Here is a 12,058-nt window from a genome sequence, read left to right on the forward strand (position 1 = left end):
CTGGCAGATGTGCGAGGGGAACCAGGAGGCCCTGGGGACAGTCCCGGGGACCCCAGGCCCCACCATGGGCCATGACAGGCAGCGAGGGCTGGGAATCTGGCACGGCTCTGAGCCCTCGGGGGAAGGTCCAGACTCAGCCAGTCCTGGGCAGGGCCCAGGCCTGGGGCGGGTGGGTGGCAGGCGGGGAGGTGGCCGCTGGCCGAGCGCGGCTGGAGCATCGCAGTGTTTACTTATTTCACATTATGCTGATCAGATGGGGAGATTTAGTCCCGGGGGAAACGCGTGTCAGGCCATGCGATTTGTTAATAAGCTGAGGAAGATAATGAGCTTGGTGGGAAGCACGCCTCCCCCAGAAGGACAGATTTATTACTTGGCGTGCACGGGCACACACAAACGCACGCACACACATGCCGGTGCGCACACACACGTGGGAGTTTGGCCCCAACGCTCTGTGCTTGTCATGTCAAAGTTCTTGGAATCCCGATGTTGGGGGAGTCTTTCCCACCAGGAGCCCGGCTCTCGGCCTCTTTCCCCACCTCCCCTGGTCCTGGAGGGACAGCCGGCCGGCCAGCTCAGGGGCTCAGTGGCAGGAGTGGTGACCTTCCAAGCAGTGAGCATGTGACACTTGAGCAGAGGATGGGCGGGCTGGTGTCCCAAACTTGGCACTGCTGGATGCCTGGGGCTGTTGGGATGAAGAGTCCAGATTCTGGACCAACAGGGCAGCAGGAGGGCCCCTGAGCTGCTGCCGGGAAGAGGGTGGGGCTCTGTGCTGCAGCCGGGCTCGGCAGGTGCCCTTGGCTGACGCTGGGGTTGAGAGAGCAGGGCCCAGTGGGCACTTTGGTCTGTGGAGGCCAGTGGACCAGCTGCCCCCTCACCAGCCTCCCCGCTGGGTTGCATAGGGGTCTTTAAGTGTAATTTAAGAATTCCCCCAGTTAGCCACACTGGCTGACAGCAGCTGAGCTGGTCCTGGGCCGGGTGGGATGAGAAGCCCTCCTTCCGTCTCCCGTGGGGGCAGGCGGGGGTCCAGGCTCCTGGCATTCAAAGCTGAGGTGATGAAGCTCTGCAGGGGAACCCCTCCTTTTTCGAGCCCCCCAGGGGCTGGGGGCCTGGGGCTGGGAGGAGCAGGGGTCAAGGAGGCTGCAGGAGATGGGTGTGGGTGTGGGTGCTCGGGCCCCAGGACCGTCCAGGGCGAGGGCAGCCATCTGGTGGGCTGGGTGGTTGCCGTTTGCGGGGCACGCACCTTTGAAAAATGATTATTTCTTCATCCTTTCTCTGGGTTTGTTTCTCCAGAAATGTTCATCTCCAGAGCCCCTGTGGCTCCACGGCAGAGAGGGGCCTGGCTCCTGGCTGCCCTCCAGTTCCTGTAGTTCCTGCTCCTTTCCTGGGGTCTGGTGGAGGCGGGGGGCCAGCTGTCGGCTCCGAACGGCAGAGTCTGGACAGCCTCATTCAGCAAGCGGAGGGCAACTGCGGCGGGGGGCGCGGGGTCGTGCCAAGGTCTCCCAGGCAGTTAGCGGGGTCAGGACTGGGCCGAGGTCCGAAGGTCTCCATCGCCTCCCTCTCCTGTCCTGTCTGTCCCGCTGCCCTTGTCTGCTTCCTCTGCCCTCTCTCTTTGTCCCTCATGATGGGCTCTGTCCCCGGCCCGTTTAGTGTCCTCACAAGCCATGGTCACCGACCCCAGCCCTCCCTGGCCGGCCCTCCCTGGGTGCCATGAGCCAGGACCCACGCGTCTGGCTTCCAGGCCTGGTCCTGGCACTTAGATCACAAAGTGTCTTCTCCCCAGGAGGCCCCCTTTCTGTCCCCAGGCACCAGGAATGGGGCAGGGGGAGGAGGGGAGGGGTCGGGGCAGTGGGAGGGGGTGGGTCGGGGGGCTGCTCTGGCTCAGGCTGCCTCCCTCCCCCCCTCAGAGCCAGCCTCCACCTGCCATGCTCTCTGGGAGGCTCTGGCCTCCATGCCTCCCTCTCAACCCCCATCAGCACCCCCTCCTGAAACGGGGCCTCGGGCAGCAGGGCGGTGTCTCCTGCCCCCCGACTGGCAGGCGCCCTGTGTCCCCTCGCCCAGTGCTGGGGTCAGGACAGCCTGCCTTGCAGGGAGGAAGGTGTAGGTGAGGCCTGAGTGAGGCACAGGTGAGGGGGCCGTTCCTTTGGGTGGCTGATGGCAGCTTCCAGAAGTTTTTCATCTACTCCAGGCCTTCAGCGTGAGCTCTGCTCAAACCGTCAACTCCTGTACCAGCTGCTCCTCGGTGGCGCCTGGGGTAGTGAGACCTTCCTGCCTCTGGGCCTGGGGGCACTCTGTGCCTGTGACGGTCTGGGGGTCTGGGGTTTGGGGGTCTGAGGGTCTCAGGGCCCGCAGGTATGGGGGCCTGGGGGCCTGGGGGCCTGAGGGTCTGGGGATCTGGGGGTCTGGGGTCTGAGGGTCTGAGGGTCTCAGGGCCTGCAGGTATGGGGGCCTGGGGGCCTGAGGGTCTGGGGGTCTGGGGTCTGGGGGTCTGAGGGTCTCAGGGCCCGCAGGTATGGGGGCCTGGGGGCCTGGGGGCCTGAGGGTCTGGGGGTCTGGGGCAATGAGGCTCTAGGTGTCTCAGGGTCTGTGATCTGAGGGTGGGAGGATTTAGGAATCTGAGGGTCTGGGGATCTGAGGGTCTAGCTCAGGTCTTTGGGCTGCTTTGGAGTTTCCCTTGAAGGAAGCTGGAGTTTGGTACAAGGATTTTCTGTTTGAAGCTTCTATTGGCCCCAGCTGGCCATGCAAGGGGCAGGTGGGCCTCCAGGGGCCCCTGGCCTCCCAGTCTAGAGTCCTGGGCAGACTGGCCCAGACCCCAAGGGCATCCCCAAAGGCGGTGGGCCAGGGGTCCCCATGGAGGCAGCAGGTGTGGGGCTCGGGAGGGGGCACTGAGGGAGGGGCGGGGAAGCTTCTAGGGCTGGAGTCAGGGTGGAGCGGGCAAGATGGAGAAGAGGGGGCAGGGCTGAGACCTATGCGGTCCCAGAGCCACTCTCGGGGTCCCCACTGTGCGCTTGCTCAGCTGTGGCCACCTTGAAGTTCTCAATTCCTAGCCCTGGGGGAGTGAGGCCCCACCTGCTCCCCGCTCCCTGCCTGAACCCCAGTCCCTCCATTCTGACTCTTCTCCCCGCTCCCCTGCCGATGCTGCAGGAAGGAGCCTGGGGGGGGGGCCGTGATGGGGAAGGGGGTGGGAAGGGGGGTGGCGGGGTGGAGCGTGGCCCCAATGTGAGCTGCGGGAGGTGGGGAAGTAGAGTGGGGAGAGAGTCCTGTCCTTGCGTGTTCCCAGCCCCCTCCTCCAGGAAGGCCCCTGGGCCCCAGCCTGGCCTAGGCCCTCTCCCCACACCTTCCTGCCTGCCCCTTGGGGGCTCTCCCTCCTGGCTCCTGTGCTGTAAGTCGGGGGAGGAGGGGGCGCCCATACTTGTGAGCTTATAGACACAGCTCACCCAGGCAGGCATCTCGGCTCTGGCTCCGGTGCCAATATATGGGGTGTGAAAGGCAGAGCGGGAGCAGGGCAATTAGACTTGCAAATGGACCCACAGCCCAGGAGCGGGGGCCTAGGCTGAGACGCAGCCCTGCTAACGGAGGTCACTCCAGTGCAAGGCTGGCGGGGGAGATTGAGGAGGGGTTGGGGACCCTTGCTCAGGGCCGGCCAGCCTCCCCCTCCCCACTCCGAGGTCACAGACAGGCTGCAGAGGAAGGTGCCACGTGGCGCCACTCCTCCTGCCATCTGGGCCCCTCCCCTCCGTGCTTCGCCTCCTCCCTGGATGTTCATCAGCCGCCCCACCCTGCGGGTGTCCTTGCTCTGTCCTTTTGGTGGCCCTCCTCCCTCTCCCCTCGCCCCCAGGACCACCTTGCCCCGCCCTGTGGCTTCATGTCCCCAGATCTGTGATTCTGTCGCCCCTACCCCCCACCCCTGGCCTCTGCCCTGTGCCCCTTGGACTCCCCAGGCCTGTGGGATCAAAACCAGTGCTTTCTCTTCCCTCAAACCCACCCCTCACCCTGCCCTCCACCCCACTGTGGGAACTCCATCCTCTTCCCAGAACCTGGGGTGACCTGGGCTCCCCACTGCCCCCTGAGGCCTCCAACCCAACCCCATGGCCACACCAGTCCTGACCCTCGGCTCTCAGGCATGACCGGGAGAGACCCAGGTGTCTCCATCCTGGGGAGGGAGGAAGGGGGGGCGTCTCTCAGTGACAGGCCAGAAGGTACTCTGTACTCGCAACTCAGCATTTCACTCAAAAAGACAACATGTATTTCCCGTGAAATCTGGTCTGCTCTTTTTAGTCTGCTTTTGGTCATTGCTTTGTTTGCTGAGTTGCTTCCCGACGTGGTCGAGCCGAGCAATCCTGCAGTGGATTTCGCGGCCCGTCTGATGTGTTCCTCATGGACACATCTGAGGGTCTCCTGCTCTTTCTCGAAACAAATATTTGCATGGAATCCTCTGTTGCTCAGCTCAGCCCCCGGAAGCTCTGTGGCCGAGGGGGACGCCATACCCTGTGCAGTGAGCAGTCAAGGTCGGGCTAAGGCTAGGGTGGTGGGGGCGCCTTCCACAGAGACCCAGCCTCCGCCCACACAAACCCAATCAACACGGGAGTGATGCTGTGCCTTTGGGGAGAGGTGGCTGTCCCACCGCTGCTCAGGCTGAGCTCCCGTAGGCCCCAGAAGCAGGACATACGGTCTAGCAAGTGACCTGCAGTCTGGGAGGCAATCTAGGCCAGGAAAGAAGTCAGAGAACGTATGTGGGGGGGCTCGGAGGAAGGGAGCTTCTGGGGCAGGGGTAGTCAGGGAAGGCTTCCTGGAAGAGGAGACACTTAGTGAGATCCTGGAAGGCAGAGAGGACTAGACAAGCAGGGGTGAGTGTCCTCCTGGCAGAAAGGATGGTAGGTGTAATTGCAGGGGATGTGTATGGTGAGGCGGGCAGTTCAGTTCCATTGCTGTCTTGGCTGCCAGGGGAGGGGAGGCCCATCCGGGGTGGCCAGGCTGAGATGGGGCCTCGGGAGGAAAGCGGAGTGCTGGCCACCTCCCTTGCGGTCCACTGAGCACCCGAGACCTCGTTCAGCCCTCGCAGCATCCCTGCCCTGCAGCTCCAGGTCTCTCCATAGACCCTCCACCGGTGGATGGGGAGCTGGACCCAGCACACTGCTGGTGTTTGGCGTGCTGGGCCTCTGGCCACGGCCTCACCCACAGCCCTTCTGGTTTAGGAGGCTGGTGAGGTGGGAGCCCCGGGACTACAGGATTGCCAACATTGCTTTGGGAACCTGTTTAGTCTGAAATGCTTTAGACAGTCCAGGGGACCCACAGGCAGCTCCAGAAGGAAGCTTTGGGCTGAGACACAGAATTCGTCCGTTCGTTCAGTCATTCATTCATTTACGTCAGGCAGGTATGGAGGCAGGGACCATGCTGGGAGCCGGCTCCTCTTGGCCAGTGAGAGCTGCTAAGTTTTCAGGGCTTTCGTGAGGCATTTGTGAAGCATATACGTCATTATGCTGGGCCGTGGTGCGGGGTCTGTCTCATCCTGTCCCCTCTGCAGAGCCCTGCGCGAGGCCAGCCCCTAGAAGTGGTCAGATGGTCTGAAGAGCGAGGGCTCTGCCACCTGGGTGTGTGGCCCCTGGCAAGTCCCTCGACCTCCCTGAGCTTCATTTTTCTCCTCTATAAACTGGGGACAGCGATCCAGGACCTGTGCGCGCACCGGCCCGGGCTCCCTGGAGCTGACCGCATGGGTGTGTGTGGTGGGGGTGACACAGAAGGGCCACTGGGGGCTCGGGGGGCTCCAGAGCCAAGAGGCAGGAAGCCCTGGGGTCTGTGGCTCAGGGAACCACTCCTGCGGGCCTCGGAACTCTCTGCTGCTCCCTGGACCTGCAGGACTGAAGCCAGAGGATTCCTGCAGAGGGTGTGGGCCGTGGGTGCGTCGACACACGCACCTGTGGACAGGGATGGGGCAGGTGTCTGGGTTGAATACGTCAGATCAGGAACCTCTTTTCAGCGCGGGGGGAAGCAGCGCCAGGAACAATCATTTGTGCAGACCCGGGGATCCCCGTTTCTGCTTTCCAGGCGAGGGCACTGAGGTTCTTAGCGGGGGTGACATGCTTGGGGTCCCCGCAGGTGGCAGGTGGCGGAGCCTCTGGCCTGTGCCTCTCGTGGCCGGCACGAGTGTCCCCCTGAGCTGCCCTCCAGGACGGGCTGGCCTAGTCCTGGGCATCAGGGATGCAGGGCGGTCGGGCGGTCCTGGCCCAGACGCAGGCTGAGCCCGGCCTGGCCCTGGCTGAGGGCATCATGATGACCGAGGCGGGGCACCAAGGAAAAGCGCTGAAACTTCGCGCCATCCGTCTCTGGGTGATTTGCTGTGAAGCCGGCGAGGAGCTGCGTCCTGAATCATGTCGCGGGGTGTTACACACGTATCGCGAACAGACTGGTTCCTAAATTGTCTTTTATGATCGCCCACGACTCTGCGGGCAGTGGGCGTCTGTCTGGACGCAAAGCCCGCCATTATTTGTGGCGGCAGACGAGGAGACATTAATTATTGATGCGCCAACCCACCTCCTCGCCACCTCCAGTTAAAATTCATGGTCCGGCCACGGGCAAATATTGATTCTGACCCAAGTTGATGTTTTCCCCTTAACATTATTATAATGAGGGATAAAAATCAAATTGCCTTCACTGAAACTCAATCATTCTTCTGTGCCATTCCTCATCGATCTTTCTTTCCCCAGGTTTTACCATAAATTATTCTATTCAATTAAGTAAACTCGCACATAATGGCATTTTGCAAACTGAATAATTTATTGACTGTGTTTGGCAAAAGTCTGGTTTGGGGTGGGTCAGGGAACGGAGGGGATTTGGTCCCCAGCTTGTGGAGGCCGGTCTGGGCTGGGGGCTCCAGGGGTTACCTTCTCCTCCCCGAGGGGCTCTTGGGCTGTGGGGTGGGCAGGACACAGAGCAGTGACAGTGAGGTCCTTGGGGAGGCTCTGAGGAGGAGGCCTGGACCTGGGTGGCTTTCAGGAGGTGAGGGAAGGGAGGGGGCAGTTCAGGCTCAGGGCCTGGGGCTGGGGTCCCGGCAGCCCTGGAGAGGGGCTGAGAGTGGTCACCTGTCTGCCCTCTGCCCCGCCGTGGCCTCGGCTTTGTTTCTCAGTATAAAACATCTGTGTTCGCCTTCTCAGGGCCGCCGGAACCAAGTACGCAGCCCGGGCGACTTAGATAACAGACATTTATCCTCTCGCAGTCCTGCAGGCTGGAAGTCCGAGATCAAGGTGTTGGCAGGGCTGGTTTCTCCCGAGGCCTCTCCCCGTGGCTTGCAGATGGCTGTCTTCCTGCTTTGTCCTCACTCGGCTTTCCTGTGTGCCTGCGAACCCCTGGTGTTTCCTTGTGCGTCCAAATCTCCTCTTATAATCAGTCAGACTGGTTTAAGACCTGCCCTAAGGGCCTCGTTTTCACCTAATCCCCCTTTCAAGGCCCTGTCTCCAAATGCAGTCACATTCTGAGGTGCCGGGGGTCGGCTTTGACATGGGAACTTGGGGGACACAGTTCAGCTCGTGACAGTATCCTTGTGGCCAGCTTGGTCCTCTGACCGGCCTTGGTGTCTGGGTCCAGTTGGCTTCCCCCAGCCTCCAGCCTCCTCAGCTGCTTCTGCACAGGAGACCGAGGGGAGGGTCCCGGTCCCAGCCCGTCCCCAGGGGCCTGGCTGCCCCCCCACCGCTCACTCAGCCTGTGCCCCACCCCAGTGTCTCCTGTGTCCCTGCCCTCGGCCGCAGTCTGAGGGGAAGCAGGACACGTGGGGGCATCTCCCCACACCCCTGGGCACTCTGCGGACAGCACAGGAGGGCGGGCCCTGGGCTTCGTGGGAAGCAGCTTCCGCAGCCCCGTACAGCCAGCCCCGGACTCTCCCCTCGGCTGTCCCTGCTGCTGCCTCACCCACCTGTGCGGTCCCACACAGCGCCGTGGCCCGCCGTGGCCGGGACAGCCTCACCCGTGCCCTCCGTCCGCACCTCCACCTCCAGCTGGTCCTGCTGTTTAAACTCCAGATCAGGTGTCCAGCTGCCCTTTGCCTGTGTCCCCTGGACACCCCTCTGTTTCGACACACCCCAAAGAGGACCTTTGCTGTCCCCGGCCTGCCCCACCCTTTGCCTGGGATCCCGGTGCCAGTGGAGGGGTTACCGTTTACCCGTGGTCCAGGCCGGGAAGCCGGGGTCACCGGGTGCCTCTCTTCTTGACCCCCCTCCACTCCCATGGCCCCTGAGCGGTCCCAGGGCGGCAGAAGCTCTTGCTTTGGGTCGGGGCAGGGTGGGAGTCAGAGACCCACCTCTAGGTCAGCCCTGGCCGGGCCTGATGCCACCTTGGCCCGGGCTTGGCTCCCAGCTCCACCCCAGCCTGGAGCTGTCCCTCAGCCTCAGATTCTCCTTGAGATGGGAACAGGTCCCCCTCCCTCCAGGTAGTCCAAGGTCAGGGAGGACGTGGAAGGACCCTGAGACGCAGAAAGCACTGGTGGTTGTGGGGCAGGAGCTGGCACCGCGTGTGGTCCGTGGGTGGGGTGTTGGGTGGAGCCGGCTGGGGGGTGTGCGAAGGGCGGAGGGGGGGAGCTAGCCTGAACCTTCTGGAGCCCGGCTCCCTCCCCCCTTTCCCCCCCACAGACAGGCTGTCTGAGGCCCCAGAGGGCAGGGACCTGCAGGAGCCAGGCTGCGGACCAGGCCCCTGCTGCCACCTGGGGGACCTCGCGTAACCCAGCCTCGACTTCTCCTTCATGGGCCTGGGGCCAGGCTGGGGGCGCGGGGACCGGGGATAATTACAGTTAATTGCTCCTGGAACTGGCCCTGCAGAGGCTGCCCAGGAAAGCTGTTAGCACTCATCAAATCGATAATGAGCTGCAGTTGGCAGGGCTCTTAGGCTGCGGGCTTTCCTGGGGAGCCCTGCTCTGCACCCTCCCGCACAGGCGGGGGCCCTCGCTGGAGAGAGCCCGATGAGCGGGCCCTCGGTGGGGGGAGCCGAGGGGAGGCTTGGGCTCACCCTGCCCCCCGGAACCCTCGTGGGGAGGAGCATCCTCGGGGGGGGGTGTCCCTGTTGCTGCCGTGGGGTGAGTGAGTGGATGGGTGAGCGAGTGGGTGATGCTGGCCTGAACTGTGGGGAAGATCCACAGAGTCCTGGGGCAGAGGAAGGGCCCACACTCCTCCAGTCTCTGCATTTTGCCCGGGACTCACGTCAAGCGCAGGGGCACCGACAACGCTGGACCCTGAGCTCACGGTGGAGGTCAGGGGTCTGGGACACTCGGGCTGTGGAAGCTGCTGGATGGTGGAGGAAGGGGCCACTCCTCCTGAAGGGTGGGCGGGGAGCTCTAGCCTCTTCGGGGCCGGGGGGCCGGGTGGGCGTCCTGGGGGTCCCATGAGCGGCACATGGCACGCCATAAGCCGCCCAGGCTGAGAACTGTGTGTGAAACGCTAAGTATATAAACACTGGGCCTGCCGGAGCCATACTTTTCCAGATCAGCAACTGCGGGGCGGGGGCTTGAGTGGAGCCCTGGTGGGGGGGAGTGTGGGCTCCTGGCTGTCTGCGCCCCACGGCAGATGCCAGTGGCTCGGACCAGCTTCATTCCTGGGCAGAGTCAGCTCCGGGTGGGGACACGCTGGCCACCAGTGGCGCCGACCCGAGGGGAGGCGTGCAGGGGGCTTTGGGGGTGTGCTGCGACGGGGCGTGTGCGTGGCCTTCCCCCACCTCTGCCTCAGCCCCCGCCGCGTGAGGCCCTGGCTTGGTGGCTTGGTGTGGTGGGGACACAGAGGGGTCCCCCACTGCCCTCTGTGTCGCCAGCCTCAACACCAGGCAAGCGGTCTCTGTGGCCTCTGGCTTCGGGGCTGGCGGTGTGCAGACCCAGGGCAGGGGCACCCGCGGAGTCAGCCTGGGACAGAGCCGGGCCCAGGCCTCCGCCCGCACGGCGGCTGTAGGGAACTCGTGTCCTGTCCGTGTTTAAGGTGCCCTGGCAAGTACCCTTTAGGAGCTGTTCATAGGCAGAACAGTGACAGAAGGGGACAGGAGCAAGGTGCCAGGAGAGGGGGCTCTGCCCCAAACTCTGAGTCCCAGGGAAGCAAAGACCGTGGGGGCCGGCTGGGGGGGTGACGCTGGGCAATAGACCTGCAGATTTATCCTGGGACAGTGCAGCTGGCCTTTTCTGTGTTGTTTGGATTTTCTACGATGACCTTGAGCTGTTTTGCAACAGATGAAAAAAATGTAAGAAAGTTAAGGGATTGCACCTAAAAATCTGATTTGAAGAATAAGGTTTCCTTTCTCATGCCCAGTAACATTTTCACTTATCCCGGGCCTGAGCAGAGGAAGCCTGACCGGCTCAGCCCTCAGACCCGTAGTTTAAACCCAGTTCCGGCAAACCCCCCGACGCAGCAGGTGGGCACACGGTGCGGGGGAGGGGCACTGCAGGGGCAGGTGTGGTGACCGGGTTGGGGGGAAACGTTGGCAGGAGCTTGGCATATCCGCTCATCAGGGTATCCCAGGCCCCGGAATGCTCAAGGTCACTGCAAGGACATTGCACAAAAGGTATGTCCCTAGCTGTGTTTAAGCTGAACGGTGGGCACACAGAGTCCTTATTTCCAACCAAGAGACTTGAAACCCTACAGCTAAGCCCTGGCACCTAACCGGAACATTTGCATTCGGAGAGCATCTGTGCGAGGTTGCCAGAGGGAGGGGAGGAGGGTGTGTGCTCCACATGTCCAGCTTTCCTCCATTAATTTACTCACTCAGCGGACAACAGCCCACGTGGGTTGGGGTTCAGCATGTGCCTGCCTTGTCCCAAGGGCAAAAATGTCCTGTCTCCCGCCATGAAGGGAGGTGGCAGGGGGACAAGGCTCAGGCTGCCCAGTGATGGCCTGGGACTGGGAAGGGGGGAACCCTCCAATGGCCCCACCCTCTGCCTCCGTCTGTCGTTGGGTGGGGGACAAATACTGGTCCTTGAGGAAGAGTTCATTTTAGGTGTGCAAAGGCCACCTGGGCTCGGAAGCTTCCTGCCTCCCAGGCCGCCCAGAGGGGCTCAGCTGGCCCTGCCCCTCTGGCTGTGGGCAGGGGGAGGGCATTCTGGGGAGTGGCCACTTGCTCCCAGGGGATGGCCTTGGGCTACATATCTGAGCAGAACCCGAATGCCCGCGGGCCGGCGCGGTGGGTATGTGGGGGGCAGGCAGACCAGGGGGCCGTCCCCCGGCCCTCTGTCTGCTCCGCTCCTTCAGAATGAGCTCCCAAAGGCACAGCTCTGATCGAGGCCCCGCCCTGCTCACACACCTTCCGTAGCTCCCTACCGCCTCGGCCACCCAACCTGGCTTCCCATCATTCCCCGTCCTTCCCCGACCTTGGAGTTTGCTTGGCTGCTGCATGGCACACAGTACCACGGCCTCTGGGGCTTTAACAGCAGACATTTATTGTCTCAGCCTGAGCCATTCTGGGGGGCTGGGGGTTAGAACTTCAACATGCAGATTCTGGGGGACATAATTCAGGCCGCAAGGCTTGGATCCGGCCAGATTGGGTGAAGCAGCCCCTGAAAGCGTGTGACACATCCCCTCCCCACCCGTCCTGTGCTCTAGCCCCTTCCTTCCCAGCTCCGCCTTCATCCCTTGTGGAGGTGGACGGCCCCAGGCAGCAGGCCTGTGGAGCAAGGGTCTGGGGGTCAGGACGAGGGTGGGCAGGGGTCGTGGGTCTGGGAGAGCCAGGCCGTGGGTTCCCGTGAAGCCACAACAAAGACTCTGGAATTCCCTCTCTCCTTTAGGAGGAAGGGGGCGAGGGACCAGCGGGCCGACTGCACGATCTGTCGGGTGTGACTGGCCTGCGGGGTGCCAGGGAGGTGGGCAGAGGGCCGGGCAGACAGGGCGGCCCCCATGCCAGAAGCCCCGCTGGGCGTGTGGCCAGCCTGCAGGTCAGCATGCCCAGCTGGGTCATTCCTGGGCCTGGGGCTCGGAGGACGGTCCCCAGACGACCCCAGGATGGACTTCCAGGGCGAGGATTAACTCGGTTAAGGCAATCAAGCCGCAGCGAAGCCAGTAAGTGAATTTTGCTGGGGCATCCCTCCTGTGATGGCTTCCGGGCTGGC

At 62.9% G+C, this 12,058-nt stretch overlaps 1 protein-coding gene across 1 annotated transcript; it reads right to left on the bottom strand.

The window, feature by feature from the left end:
- Positions 1-2,205: 2,205 nt before the first annotated feature.
- On the bottom strand, positions 2,206-9,383 carry LOC133084747 (basic proline-rich protein-like). Its single transcript, XM_061181507.1, has 12 exons — positions 9,197-9,383; positions 8,903-9,099; positions 8,614-8,742; positions 8,449-8,532; positions 8,150-8,251; positions 7,904-8,054; positions 7,557-7,790; positions 6,016-6,154; positions 5,681-5,912; positions 4,622-4,700; positions 3,067-3,221; positions 2,206-2,565 (listed from the first exon to the last, which is right to left on the bottom strand). The coding sequence occupies exons 1-12, from the start codon at positions 9,381-9,383 to the stop codon at positions 2,206-2,208; spliced, it is 2,049 nt and encodes a 682-aa protein (XP_061037490.1).
- Between the last annotated feature and the right edge of the window lie 2,675 nt (positions 9,384-12,058).

This window comes from Eubalaena glacialis, chromosome 2 (assembly GCF_028564815.1).
Source record: "Eubalaena glacialis isolate mEubGla1 chromosome 2, mEubGla1.1.hap2.+ XY, whole genome shotgun sequence".
Lineage (NCBI taxonomy): Eukaryota > Metazoa > Chordata > Mammalia > Artiodactyla > Balaenidae > Eubalaena > Eubalaena glacialis.

Coding starts and splice junctions, on each gene's coding strand:
- LOC133084747 (XM_061181507.1), bottom strand. CDS start 9,383: ATGGCGTGCCATGTGCCGCTCATGGGACCCCCAGGACGCCCACCCGGC. Junction 8,055..8,149: donor CTTCCCGGCCTGGACCACGG/GTAAACGGTAAC, acceptor GTGTCGAAACAG/AGGGGTGTCCAGGGGACACA. Junction 6,155..7,556: donor GGACCCAGACACCAAGGCCG/GTCAGAGGACCA, acceptor CCTGGAGGGCAG/CTCAGGGGGACACTCGTGCC.